Below are 16,046 nucleotides of genomic sequence, written 5' to 3' on the forward strand. Positions count from 1 at the left end.
TTGCTATTTTGCTCTGTGGTTTGATGCTATACACAATATTATTCACATCTAATTTGAAATCATTTAAATACTAATTTAATTCAACAAGAGATTGCAATTTTTTTATAATGTTTTCATTTTATAATGTTTTTATATTATAATGTTAATACATTATAATATGACATTAGCAATGATAAAACATAATATTATAAATTAATTTAATAACTTTTAATTTATTTTTACCTTTTTACCTCTTATCATTATACATAATATTTAATTATCATATGGAATTTATAGTATTATTGATGTTATTTTCAATAGTTTGGTGCGAGGTATACCTAATGCATTAATAAATGTAAATGGCAATCAAATACTCCAACTCATAAAATATTATATTTGAAATATTATTCACGAATCAGTTTGATAGCATCTTTATCATTTCATGCCTATAGTATTTTTGCACTAATTTATTTATTTGTAATCATATTGAATTTAAAAGATTAGAGTTGCACAAAGCATATAAATTGGAAGAGATGGCCAAAAACAATCCCAAATGATATATAATAAAAAATTAAATCACATTTATAAGAAGTTCAAGAAACAGTTTGATAGAAGCTATATTTATTTCATATACTTAGTATTTTTGCACTAAGTGATTTTTTTCTGTTGTAGAAAATTCATAGTGCTATAATTAAAGTAGTATTGGTGAACAGTTGCCAAATACGTTCATAATTCTATAATAAGAAAATTAGGATAATATTTACTCAGGGTCAGTTTGATATCAGCTACAATCATTCCAAGTCTGTAGTAATTTTGAACTGATTAATGTATTTGCAATTTAGAGCACAAAATGTATCAATTTTAACCATAAAACTATAGAAAAATATAAAACATCAAACATAATTAACAATGAAAAAAACAATTAATCCTTTCACTTTAACCTACTATGTTTTCAAGGACACGTATCAAAGTTTAGGAAAATATCTTATTAACATATTTCTATAGTTAGGAATTGATATGAAATTTTACTGAACATAGTTCGACATTTGTTTGTTTGATACGCATTATGTGTTGTGATGTAGTGTTGTTTAGACCAGTGATTTCTAAAGTCCATGGCAACTTTCAAGGGGTCCACGGCAGGGAAACAAAATTTGGGGTTCATACATATGAATGGTAAAGTATATTAACAATGTGTGTCAAGTTGCATCAAAATCGCAACATGCATTTTTGAAAACGTACTATCTTTTCAATACTAGTATTGAGAGCGGAGCCAGCCATCGATCAACCTGGCATATCTCAAAAACTATTGACCGATTTAACTTTAAATTTCTGTCATAGATTTAGTAAAGTGTAATGACAATGTATGGCAAGTTTCATCAAAATCGAATTATGCATTTTTGAAAACGTACAATCTTTTACAACACTAGTATTGAGAGCGGAGCCAGCCATCGATCAACCTTGCATATCTCAAAAACTATTGAACGATTCAACTTTAAATTTTTGTCATAAATTTAGTAAAGTATAGTAACAATGTATGTCGAGTTTCATCAAAATCGAGTTATGCATTTTTGAAAACGTACAATCTTTTACAATACTAGTATTGAGAGCGGAGCCAGCCATCGATCAACCTTGCATATCTCAAAAACTATTGAACGATTCAACTTTAAATTTCTGTCATAAATTTAGTAAAGTGTAGTAACAATGTATGTCAAGTTTCATCAAAATCGAATTATGCATTTTTGAAAACGTACAATCTTTTACAATACTAGTATTGAGAGCGGAGCCAGCCATCGATCAACCTTGCATATCTCAAAAACTATTGAACGATTCAACTTTAAATTTCTGTCATAAATTTAGTAAAGTGTAGTAACAATGTATGTCAAGTTTCATCAAAATCGAATTATGCATTTTTGAAAACGTACAATCTTTTACAATACTAGTATTGAGAGCGGAACCAGCCATCGATCAACCTTGCATATCTCAAAAACTATTGAACGATTCAACTTTAAATTTCTGTCATAAATTTAGTAAAGTGTAGTAACAATGTATGTCAAGTTTCATCAAAATCGAATTATGCATTATTGAAAACGTACAATCTTTTACAATACTAGTATTGAGAGCGGAGCCAGCCATCGATCAACCTTGCATATCTCAAAAACTATTGAACGATTCAACTTTAAATTTCTGTCATAAATTTAGTAAAGTGTAGTAATAATGTATGTCGAGTTTCATCAAAATCGAGTTATGCATTTTTGAAAACGTACAATCTTTTACAATACTAGTATTGAGAGCGGAGCCAGCCATCGATCAACCTTGCATATCTCAAAAACTATTGAACGATTCAACTTTAAATTTTTGTCATAAATTTAGTAAAGTATAGTAATAATGTATGTCGAGTTTCATCAAAATCGAGTTATGCATTTTTGAAAACGTACAATCTTTTACAATACTAGTATTGAGAGCGGAGCCAGCCATCGATCAACCTTGCATATCTCAAAAACTATTGAACGATTCAACTTTAAATTTCTGTCATAAATTTAGTAAAGTGTAGTAACAATGTATGTCAAGTTTCATCAAAATCGAATTATGCATTTTTGAAAACGTACAATCTTTTACAATACTAGTATTGAGAGCGGAGTCAGCCATCGATCAACCTTGCATATCTCAAAAACTATTGAACGATTCAACTTTAAATTTCTGTCATAAATTTAGTAAAGTATAGTAACAATGTATGTCAAGTTTCATCAAAATCGAATTATGCATTTTTGAAAACGTACAATCTTTTACAATACTAGTATTGAGAGCGGAGCCAGCCATCGATCAACCTTGCATATCTCAAAAACTATTGAACGATTCAACTTTAAATTTCTGTCATAAATTTAGTAAAGTGTAGTAATAATGTATGTCAAGTTTCATCAAAATCGAGTTATGCATTTTTGAAAACGTACAATCTTTTACAATACTAGTATTGAGAGCGGAGCCAGCCATCGATCAACCTTGCATATCTCAAAACTATTGAACGATTCAACTTTAAATTTCTGTCATAATTTAGTAAAGTGTAGTAACAATGTATGTCAAGTTTCATCAAAATCGAATTATGCATTTTTGAAGACGCACATTATGTTTCAATACTAGTATTGAAAACGGAGCCAGCCACCCATCAACCTCGCATATTTCAAAAACTAATGAATGTTCCAACTTTAAATTTTGGTCACAATATTGGTGAAGTACAGTAACAATGTGTGTCAAGATTCATCAAAATCAAATTATGCATTTTTGAGAACATATTATCTGAGGATGGTTGGAGGAAAAGTTCAACCATGAATTCAAAGCAATTTTGTGGGTTGATTAATCATAAAAAACATCGCAAGTTAAAGTAAAAATATTAATCCAAATTAAGACATTTATTAATTGAGGTCATAATAATAATAAAAAAGATGTTAACAAGGTGTGTTGTGATCCAATACATGGAGCTCCATAATTCATTTTCATTGACATGGACTCTTGGAAAGTTGTCATGGTCTCGTAGGTACTGGGACTGGGACCACTTTGGGAATCACTGGTTTAGAGAGTATAATTACTGGAAATCAAATTGAACCTTTGTGCCCCCTTATTCGACTATAAACTTTATCTTTAACAGAAGTAACAGAAGTTTTCTACAAAAAAAATATTCTTGTTCTAGTTGCCAAGTACAGTCATTATGTTACAATAAGACATTTTTTACCTCATTTCTCTAATTGATTTTCTCAATTTCTCTGCAGGAGACACACTCTCAACGTGGTTCGCACTAGATTACTTCGCTGACTTCCTGTATCTCTTGGACATTATGATTCATTTCCGGACTGGCTACTTAGAGGACGGCGTCCTTCAGACGGACGCGGTCAAATTGAGGCATCATTACATGAATTCAACGACATTCTACATAGACTGCTTATGTCTTCTACCATTGGACTTTCTATATTTATCCATAGGATTCAATTCAATACTCAGGTCGTTTCGTCTAGTCAAAATTTATCAGTTCTGGGCCTTCATGGACAGAACAGAAAGGCATACGAACTATCCAAATTTATTCAGATCGCTGAGTCTTATTCATTACTTGTTAGTGATATTTCATTGGAATGGCTGTTTATATCATATAATAGCAAAAAATAATGGTTTTGGTAGTAAAAATTGGGTCTTTCATGACTCGGAGAGTTCTGACGTTGTGAAGCAATACTTGCAGAGTTATTACTGGTGCACGTTGGCGCTCACCACGATAGGTAATAATAATTTACATTTTTTTATTCATAAATATCAATGTATAATGCTTTCTTACTTACAATCATTTTTTTAGGTGATTTGCCAAGGCCTCGTAGTAAAAGTGAATACATTTTTGTAATTGCTCAATTATTATTCGGTTTACTATTATTTGCCACAGTACTTGGACATGTGGCGAACATTGTCACATCGGTTAGTACAGCGAGGAAGGAGTTTCAGGGTAAGTGCAAAAAATTAATTTATATCTAAATATTTGAAAATTATCTAAACCGTTGCAATATCTATATCTAACCTATCTAAGTAAAGTTGGTGAATATAAATATCTCATGCAAGGCAAGATATAAATAATATTATGTTTTATATGTGTTTGCATCCAAATGTGCATATATCTGCGCATTGCGGACGTCATATTTTCGATACGATTTAGTGTCGTAATAAAATCTTATCCATTCGACCGCAAACGGACCCTACTATATTAAAAACTGTCTGACATCGGCAAAATAAGATTTAATACCACATCAAATTCCCGCTTTGCCTCAAAAGTTAGAGAAGCGTGTAATAATTTAGCCAGTCAGATTGCAACCGAATATTTTCAACCCTAAAACCTCATATTTTATTCAGATTATATTATATAATTCTTTGAATTTTTGAATTCGAGAGCATAATCGCATCACAACTTCCATTCATTTAAGTTATATCAAAAACTACCTACGTGGCCATTAAATTTCGAATTACTGTAATTCTATAAATTTGGTTTAGTTTAGTTTTGCCTGGGTTAGTTTATAGTGCCTCCCGTAACTTTTTCTTGCTATGCGAATATAGGTGTGTTATTTTATTGCCAGAATTTATATGCTGCGTTAAAATTTAGTGTCGAATTACTTTTCCAATACGTGAGAGGAAAAATTGAATATCATGCAGTGTGGGATTGTTCATCTATATACTAGAATATAAACTAGTAGATATATACACTTTGTCGATATGTTTTTATTCCTAGAATCAATTAAAATCTACTAAATATTGCTAGAACTAATATTTAAAAATTATTGTTATTTTTTAATTCATGACAAAAGTTTACAAAATCACTTATGAATGCGTACATTTACACTCAACGATATTTAAAATCTGCGCCTGCTACTTGGCTGGTTTATGCTCTCAGGGTGGCTCATGGTTTATTCGTTTTTTATAATAATGACTTGCATATTTCAGAAATTTTCATAATTTTTAATTTCGACTTTATATTATCCATAATAATACTTCATATTTTTAATAAAACTTTAGCACCTATAAAAATCTGCAAATGCCTTCAGAGCAAAACACCATATAAACTCAACTCTGCCATTGTCTTTATTGCAATAACAACAAAAGTGACACTTGAATTTCATGTTTATCGTCAAGCGGACATCATTCTACGACATGTTTTATATTAAAAAATAACATTACGAGTTGTAATATAATAAAGGTTATGAATATAATTTTATGAGCAGATCAACTTCTCGAAGACGTCGGATTTTAAGTAGATATGAAATAGTTTCATGTGCCGGTAACTTGGAATTGCATTTTTATGTTTAGTGTTATTGTATTTATGTACTTTATTGAAATTTAGCAAAACATTACTTTTGTTGTTTAATCTACACTATAGCCGTTTGGAACAGTTCATTAAATTAAATTAACAGTTATGAAAATTGGTAGCAGAATATCAATATTGTTGACGAATATAAAGTATAGCATTTTTATATAAATATATTACTAATTTAAGTATTATATAATTAATATTATATTAAATGTTTCAAATATGGTTAAGTTTTGCAGTCTTTTCATTTAATCCGTTTTTTCTAGCTTAATATTTTGCGGAATGCCATATAGTTGCCCTGGAACTAAAAATTGTATATAGATATAAAAAATAACAAAGTTAAAGATAATAATTTAGCCTAATAATTTAGCTTGAAATATAATTTTTATATTTTTTGGAGTATGAGATTTAGCATATTTTTCATAATTTAAAACACTTCTAAATTGCACATACAAGTACGAAAATTTATCAAAATGGAAATGTAATATTATTAATGCAACAACTGCATTCAAATAGATTGCGTACAGCAATAACGCATCAGAATATTTGCATTATTCAACATGGAATTTGAACGATTTTTTGCTATAAAGTACTCAAACAAAAGATCAACTCCGAATATTTTAATTGTCCAATTTTTATTGTCTATCATCGATTTGAGGGGAGAGTATTTTGGTCTAGAGGCATGAGTTTTATGCGATGTTAGATATAATCTATTTTTTTTCTTACTATATTTTTTACAAGTTATTAATGTTTTGAGAATATAAAAAATCTATAAAAATATAAATAGTTGTAAATTTTCAATGCTAGAAGGTAAGCAAGTAGATGATATAAAAAAATTAATGTTCCTTATTATACCCATAACTTTAGCCGAAGAAGAAAAAATATATGCAGTATTATTCTAGAATAATGTCGCTATGGTATGAACTAAGGTCAAGATAAATTAATTGTTTTGTTAAATAAAATATTTTATCTACAATTTTTTTAATATTATTGAATTTTTTAAAAGTAAAAATCGAATTTTGTAAAGTAAAAATCGGAATTTGCGAATTGGCGCAGCTCACTATAACTAAATTGGTCCAGTAGTAGTTGAGAAATCGTGGCTATCGAGAAAGTCAGTTTTGAGAAAAAAGCGTTTAAAATTTCATTCAAATTCAATAGTCACTCAGCTTTCTAAGACGCAAATTTCAAGAACACTGAAAAAGAAGCTTTCCAAAGATAATTTTGAAGACCTTTAGCACTACCACATCTTTGTAGAAATGAACAGAAAAGGCAAATCACTCATTGAAGTGATTCTCCAACTATTGATACTGCAAAATTTATCACAATAATTTGTGTGTTTGAATGTGTGTGCATAAGTGTGATTGAATAGTATAATTCAAATAACTCATAGAATTTTAATATATTCTAATTGAAAAAAATGCGCAGGAAGGAAACCAAAAACAATTTGAATTATGAAATATCCTTATGTACACATATTCTTGAAAAGTAACATTTAGAAAATATAAAAAAAATACTTTTTTTTAAATTTTAGATAATACCCCCTTAAATTAATTAACTTTAATGGTTATTAGTAAGGTATGACACAGAGCAAGATAACAATTATCATAAATTATTTACTATCTAGAAAATATAACGTACTTCTATTTCTTAATTAAACTATTTCACAGTAAAATACAAAGCTGTTTCTCTTCACTTCTGCTGATTTTGCGTTCTTTCCAAATTGATATCTAATATATCAGTTGCTGTTAAATTAGTCGACCCAGCAAATCCACCAATAATGCAACTCTGCCGACCAGCTTATAATTTAGATTTGCTCGTTCCACTTCCTAACCCTTCGCTATCCTACTAAGGGTATACCACTTTACAATATCTTGGCTCAATCTATACAGATTTTCGTCGATAAAACCCGGTGAACCGTTGAACACCCCATATTCTATCCCGCACATGAGTCAGCATGACGACGTATCGTCCGCTGCGTCGCGGTGGAGACGACGTCGCGTCGCTTTTGAATCGCCGCCGTCGACGATCGAAACACGATTCATCAGTGTCACCAACCTGCCAATCCCGTTTCCATCTCCCACAAAGGAATACGATGCAAGAGCTTTTTGCACGGCGAGCTTTGTGGCGGTGCTTCATGCTTGCCACGTACGCGTGTTAGCTTATTGTATATAATTCATCTGCCGTAGCTTTAATTAATAATTAATAATGTCTGGTAATTTCTACCAAAAAATAGATTAGTCGAAATGGTATATCTAACGAGGAGAAACCGCGCAAACTCGTCTGAGATTTTGATAAAATTTGGCATAATGGTAGATTTTATGCCCAAACTGACCGTGATAAAATATTAGAGGCCTATGAAGAGCGGTCTAATTATAAAAATTAAATAAAATTTGCATTTTAGTAGTGCGCGCTATAGATAGCCTGCAATGTATTCTTTTATCAATTGAATCATAGCCGAGTGTTAAAGTGACTGAAATCCAATTTTTGCATCTGTGGTTCGAAATTCAAATTCCGCTTATATTATTTTTATATCATTTTTATAATTACTTGAGTAAATAAAATTAAAGTACGATGCAGGAGCTTTTTGCACGGCGAGCTTTCTGGCGGTGCATCACGATTGACACGTACACATTATTGTATATATCTCAGCTATTGCCTTAATTATTAATTAATAAGCCCTGCAAATTTCTATCAAGAAATAAATTACTTCAAATAGCATATATTAAAGGTCTCTCAGGCATATAGAAAGTATATAAATTTACCTCATGGACTACAAAGGTTTAATTTGACTTTGAACAATTATGCAGTGAGTATCAAACCAATTATATCACAACAAATTATACATATCAAATAAATAACTAACTGACTATGTTCAATAAAACTCCCCGCTAAGTCATCATTATAAAAATGTGTTTTTTGCCGTTTTTAAAAAAACAGTTGTCTCCCGGTGTTTTTTTACCCCATAGGCGAAAAGTGGGACGGAGGGCGAACAGATCTCAAATCTTACTTTTAATTTTACAGGATTTTTAGGAAATAACAGCTACATGCAACCAATGCAAAATTAGAATTCGACGCATTTTTTACAAAGATAACACTGTGTATAACCTTGATCTGGTATTTTGTCAGAAATATTCAACAGCAGAGGTGAAATAACTATTTATTTAATTTATATCTTGTAAAATGTCTCCTTCTGCCTTACTTTAATTGCCCCTGGCAATAGATTCGGCTGGTCCTTTTGACCCCACCCACATGCAAGTTTTCACAGGGGATATATAAAAAAACTGTAGAATATAACAAAACAATTGAAAATAATCTTAAAGTTACAAAACAATTGAAAATAATCTTAAAGTTAGGTAAACTAAACAACAGTGCTTACAAACAAAAAACAATAGAAAATACTTTTGTTATGGATTTTTTAAACATTGCCGTTTATCTTCCGATAGAGACGTCGTAGAAAGCAAGGTGATGGCTTAATACACATTTTTTCCTCTACTTTCAAATATTATTATTAAAAATTAATTAATTAATTTTACTTGTTTTTGAGATATCGGTAATGGACCTTTTGACCCGTCGACTTTTAAACCTTGCTCTACTCTAAATTGCTGTCTATTTATACAGATTTTTGACTTTATTTATGAATATACTAAATTTGGAGGGTTTAGATTTTTTTATAACAGAAAACATTTTATAAATTTTAATTTTTTATATAGTTTATGTATGATATGCTTCAAGATAAAAATAAATACTTTGACAAAATCTGGCTTAAAACTATTGTAATAAAATATTAAATTAGATCTAAATTTGTACGAAAAAAATATTGCAAAACCGTCCATTAATTAACCTTCGATCTGACAAATAATAAATTTAAGCATTTTTTGTAATTAGTACAAATTTGTAATTTGTAACACGTAATTTTGAGCTTTAGTATAATTAACGTATTCATATTTATATAATTAAGCTAGTACTAAAAAATTACTAACTAACTAATCTGGCCCTTGAGCATTTAAAAAATGCACGTCAATTGTGAACCGTATATCAACTAAATTATAGAATTGACTCCAGTTTTTCTTTTCTTAAAATGATGCCAGAATTTTTTTCAGTAATAAAATAATCACCTAATAAATTACAGCTGCCTAGTGAAAACTTTATTATATCTGTTTATTCCAAGTTTCCGAGTTAATTGGAATCTTGACGATAACGCCGTAAAAAACTATCGCGACTATAGCGCTCGGGTGTCCCTGTGAAAGCAGGAGCAAATTGATTGACGGAAATGAGAGCCAGGAGAAGACACTTCGACAAACAATGAGACAGATATCACTCCATCTTAGGATGGGAGCCACTCTTGTTATCTTGTTGAATGGATCTTTGTTAGCAGCGATCCTTACGAACGATAAAGGAATGCATTTAAGTGATTCTGTTTGTTTCAAATATATGGTAAAATACGTTACTTTATGAAATAATAGATGAATTTACCGGGCACGTTGAATATTGCCTAATTATGATATAAACTAGGGGTATTGTTCCTTAAGGCAAATTGCTGGAATTTTCCGCGCCGCAATTTAAAATTTTTATAAGCTTTAAAGTTTTCTGAAAAGTGTGATTTTTTTCATAACATTTGCAATGCGTAGCTGTTTTAGAGACGAAATACGAAAGCGCTTAGCGGTTAGACATTACAAATTTTGGTACGGAGCTCGTAGAAATAAAAACTTTTTTTTATTTTTATTTTTTGACAGCAATCAGAATACAGGATATTTCTATTAGCTATTTGGCTTATGTCATTCACTCACACACATACACACACACTTTCGATCTCATATAATTCACTTCAATAGTAGAATCACTTCAATAAGTATTTTTACAATTCTGTTCATATAAAGTTATGGTAGTTCTAAGGGTCCCTAATATTATCTTTGGGCAGTCTTCTTCAGTCTTCGTGAAATGAAGAACGAAATTTGAATTTATTATTTAAATCTCTATTAAATAAGTGATATTTAATATGCATATGTCTGAAGATAATTTTTTCCTCATTTTGCATCATTTTTTAATTTTTTAATAAAACTTTTTTTTATTTTATAAATCATTTCATTTTTTTTGTATATCGAAGGAAATGCCTTTATGCATCCCAGACTGGTGTTTGTCTGGGTATGTCGGACTCAATACCGTCCTAGTATAAAACCGACTAAAACCTCCGCTTTGCCTTTGCCTTGCCTCTGGTACCCACAGAAACCGCCGTTAGGCATTACTTCGTGGGGGGAGGATCTAGAATGCAATAATTCTTAACTTTATTACAGTAGGAATTGTGTTTATATTAATATGTTCTCATTATAAATCATCTAATTTTGGACAAATTTGATATTTAAAACGATTAAAAACCAGATATTATTATCTACACATATAAAAGTTTAGGATTGACATCCGCATGTTTTAATTTATATTATACTTTGTTCAAACGAATCGAAAAAATATTTTGACATGCAATTGAACTTATCATGAAAATTCATCATTTTGATGTTTAAGTTATTATTTAATAACTAAAACACACTTACAGTATTAGAATAATTAAATAATGATCTCATTGTTGTTGTTATCAAACCAAATATTCCCAAATTTTTTTGCTCGCGAATATAACACAGAATCTTAACACATGTTTTATGTTTTTTTCTCTGTACAAGGCTTGTGATAATATAGATTATTTTATTCATATTTGAATATATTTACTATACATGTTTTACCATTACAATCAGGTCGAGCGGATTAAAAGTCCGATTTTTTTTCCACATACATTGACGTATATTGACTATAATATATATATATATATATATATATATATATATATATATATATAGATATTATGATATAAAATGAATTTTTCCAGAATCTGCAGATTATAATATATAAATAGTAGTATTTTTTGTATCAATTTTTTATAATAAACAATAAATAGTAGTCTGCCCAATGGCCATGATATGAGAGCACCACAAAATCAATGATTTTTTTCTCTCTTTTGTTTATTATTCCCTTTTGTTTTATTACTATTAATTAATTAATGATAATTAATCATTTTATATTCGCTATCATAAAATTTCATTTCCAAACTTCTGCTTCCTGGTCCTGTGCTTCGGTTTTCAGTTCTCTGTATTTTCTTTTCTCACGTAAGTCATCAACCGTCTGCATTCTTTTTTCCCCAATTTTTTCAGTTCTTCTATTTTGCCCGGCATTTTTTGCAGAATGGGTCCGAAACAGTTTTTTTTTTAGAATCGTGCTAAATAGAGTCTTTTCTTTGCCCACTCTTTTGTATGACTTCTTCATTCGTTATCTTGTGAGTCGACTTTATTTTTACCATTCGCCTCCAGCACCATATTTTTAAAGCTCACCAGATAATTCTTGTCGGCTTTTCTTAAAGTTCATGTTTCTGATCCGTACAGAGCTATGCTTCATACATCAGTCAACATTTTATCAGTCTCTGCTCATCCAGTTTCTATATCAAATTCATTATAGATCATACTACATAACACCAAAGAATTTATTAAAGTATAAAGCTCATTTATTTATTGGTCCATTTTTTTCATCTTATTAAATATAAAACTTGCTAATGAACTACAAGGTGCATTTAACTTTTTATTTGCATTCGCGTGCACATGTTTTATAAAGCCAAATAAACAACCTTTTCATTTAATAAAAAGTTTTAAAAAAATCAATCTGTGTAATTCATGTTTTATACCATTGCAGACTCCGTATTTATTTACTCTGGCACTTTAATGAAATTTACACCGTTCAGAAATATTACACAAAGCTACATATTTAACAGGGTAGCTCGACAGAATCAAAAACTATTATGCGCAACAATTACAACCCTTCATTCCTGTTCAGAGCGCTAACATATGTCAAACAAATTTTGATAATTTTGAAGCATTTTGATATTAAATTATTCTCATTGCCGTGTGTTTACACGTTGCCCGAAATATCAGGTCTACATCATTTATTATGGTCGGAGACCTCGCTTGTACATTATGGAATTGCATGTGATGAAATGTGAATATCAAATGATACATTTTATGAGGAAAATACATATTTAATTGTATACTTTAGAAAATTTATATTTTTCTACTAATAATTATTTATAAAGATTTATTTATCATTGGTTGGTTATTATACCAATAAAAAGCTTGTTCTTAGGTGTGGATCTACAAAATTTTTGATAATTGACCAAATTTTGTCTTGGCTCAATTCAGGAGAATAATAAATATTCTAACAAAAAAGAATGCGTGTAAGTTTCACACGTGATTGAAGTAAAAATTATTTGCTACTGTAAAGAGGCATTTAATTAAAAAAAAATTAATACATCATATAATTTTGATAATGTTTATTAGTAATATGGTAACACTCATGATGCACACATTTATTAGTGTCAACCCATTATACACATTTATATAATGATAAATTATAAATTATAATTATATTTAAAAACAATAATGTAATTAAAAGTCATACTTCAAATATGACATGATCGGTTTGTCATTGTAATTAGCATTTAGAAAATGAACCTTCACTAGAGAAATGAAGTAATGCTGATTAACAAAATTATAAATCTTCGTTCAGACAGTGGATTATATTAAACAACGCCTAAACAAATATTGTTTTGCAACTTCACTCATCATGTATTGTGTTGAAGAACTTCATGTAATTAAATTAACATACATTCATTGACTGCTTGTATTTTTGCCAGTACGCCTAAAACGACAGATCTCTATTCACATACACGACGTCTAATCACAATCGACCGTTTAGAAATGATTTCATCGAGAGCCGTAACGCTTTTCGTTGCATTGTACGGATTTACACCATCATTATTTTACCACTTTTATTTTTTTGGCAATTATACCAAACAGTTCCACAAAAGCTGCATCTCTCTAACAATTATAGCTACTGAATGATAATCTGAAAAAATTATAGCCTCATAAAACCAACCGTTAAATTTCATTGCGGAAAACAAACACAAAACCCCCACGACTTTAGAAAAATGAAATGAGAAAAGCTCGTAATTTTATTGTCATTTCGCTTTAAATCGAAGCAGCAACTATTCCTGGCGTCATACGCGACCTGTAACTGCCCTCGGCCTTGTTTTGATAGCTGTAAATTGAAAGCTGTTTTTATAGCGAACTATAGCTGTCCACGTTCAACTTTATTAGTTTCATCAGCGGTAACTCAATTTTACGAGCTCTTACCGGATATAGCAAAATGATAAGCTAAACTTAACTTTTATGGGCCACTCTAAACCAGCAGCTAAAATTCTGATTTAAACCTTCGGAAGTTTTGAGACTGACTAGCATTATATATAAATAAATCTAATTTATTTTTATAACATGAGAAAAATAACATGGTAAAATGAGTAATTCCGTATCTAATAAAAATCACAGCATTATTGATAATGTTGTTTTTTTTTTGAAAATTTTGAATTTTTTTGTATGTTTAATTAACTTTTTTTCAATTTACAATGTAAATTACAATCTGACTTATATGGTATAAAAAAATTACAATTGAGTCGTATATTTTTTTTAATTTGTTTTAAGAATGGTTTTTTTTACACAACTTTGTAGATAACCTTGATCTGGTACTTTGTCAGAAATATTCATTAGCAGAGTTTGAATAATCATTTACCTGTTGTAAATTTGCTGTTTTTAACTTAATTTTCCTTTTTATTTACTATTATTCATACCTTTTCCAGGGTTAAGGTTTAGTTGTTGTTTTTTAACCTCACCCAAGTGTAAGCTTTAATAGAGGTCATATAATCTAATTTAATAATAAAATATTAATATAACAAATCTTATTCAATTAAATGAGGTAGACTAAAAAATATTTAAATAACTAATAAGGTATACTAAAAAATTATATTAATGTCTCATAAACTAAGAAACAGTATTCACGACTACAAAAACTAACAATAAAAGAAAATACTTTTGTTTTGGATTTTCAAACGTTGCTGTTTTTCTTCCGATAGCAACGTCGTAAAAATCAAGGTAATGTCTGGTTACACATTTTCCCACTCTACTTTCAAATATTGTTGTTAAAAAGTTCTTAACTTACTGGTTTTTGAAATATCAGTGGTGGACCTTTTTACCCGCGCACCTTTTAGCTCCGCTCTATATATATGGTAAATATCTTTTTGAATTTTGTGCAATAATGATATATTTACATATTACATTATTTATTTCATTATTTTTGTAGTCGTTACAAAATATGCAATCATGTCTAAATCAACAATTTTCAGTTATTTAAATAAGTTTAATTTGTTCAATAATGATTATATTTATTTTGTTAAATAATTATTTATGTATCATTTTTGTAATTATCTCAAAATAAATAATCAACTTTCAGAGACACAATTTATAGATAAATTAACTATACAGTAAATAAAAAGTTATTTTATATGAAACAATGAGCTCCTAAAATTTTTTATCAATATCATATTTAGTTAATCAATAATATTAATTAGAAAAATAGTGTGAATAAATATTCATGATAATATTGTATGAAAGAAATAAGATTGACCGAGTATTAATTCAATTAAACAAAGTGTTATTTCACGTACTATCAGAATATGTTAGTCATTTTTAATTAATTTAAATTTTTTAAAGTAATTTTAAAATTAAGTACAAACTTTGTTAAATACTAGTTTAAATATATTCAAAATAAAAATATCTTTAAATAATATTAATGCTATATACAGCATTGGTAATCAAAATGCGGTCAAATTTAATTAAATATTTTAATTGCGCAAAGTTTTCTCTATTGCTCATGTCACAATAATATTTCACAATAGTAAACAAGATCCTAATGAGTAACCCAAACCAACATAAATTAGCATAAACAAATCAATATTTTAATGAAAACATTGGAATAACAAATGTACAATCAAACACATATAAATATTTTGTTTGCGTTTACATTCAGGTGTGTATCATCGTTCCTCCATATGACCATGAATAAAAATATTACTTCTTACGACCAGTACATTTCACATATCTTCATTGATCCTCGTTTACGTTAGCACCTGATATTTAATCCCATACACTGTAAAAGATCTAGTTTTGAACCACTTCAAGCCAGTCAGGACTTCGTTCTTAATAGCACCAAGGTTAATATTACATTTCTCTGAAATGGGCTGGGCTTGATTGATGACATTACGATTTGTCATCTATAAAAAGAATATGAATATAATGTACAAATATGAAAGTAGATA

General features: G+C 29.3%; 1 protein-coding gene across 1 annotated transcript in view; it reads left to right on the forward strand.

The window, feature by feature from the left end:
- The window catches only part of LOC113370920 (cyclic nucleotide-gated channel cone photoreceptor subunit alpha-like), a 20,738-nt gene that overhangs the window by 2,380 nt on the left and 2,312 nt on the right, over window positions 1–16,046 (forward strand). The window contains exons 3-4 of the mRNA XM_026611591.1: window positions 3,741–4,238; window positions 4,313–4,456. Of these exons, the coding sequence (XP_026467376.1) occupies window positions 3,741–4,238; window positions 4,313–4,456 (642 nt within the window). The remainder of the gene's footprint in view (window positions 1–3,740; window positions 4,239–4,312; window positions 4,457–16,046) is intronic.

Source organism: Ctenocephalides felis, unplaced genomic scaffold (assembly GCF_003426905.1).
Source record: "Ctenocephalides felis isolate EL2017-DRISC unplaced genomic scaffold, ASM342690v1 CF-g0.4_SCAFFOLD_01492, whole genome shotgun sequence".
Lineage (NCBI taxonomy): Eukaryota > Metazoa > Arthropoda > Insecta > Siphonaptera > Pulicidae > Ctenocephalides > Ctenocephalides felis.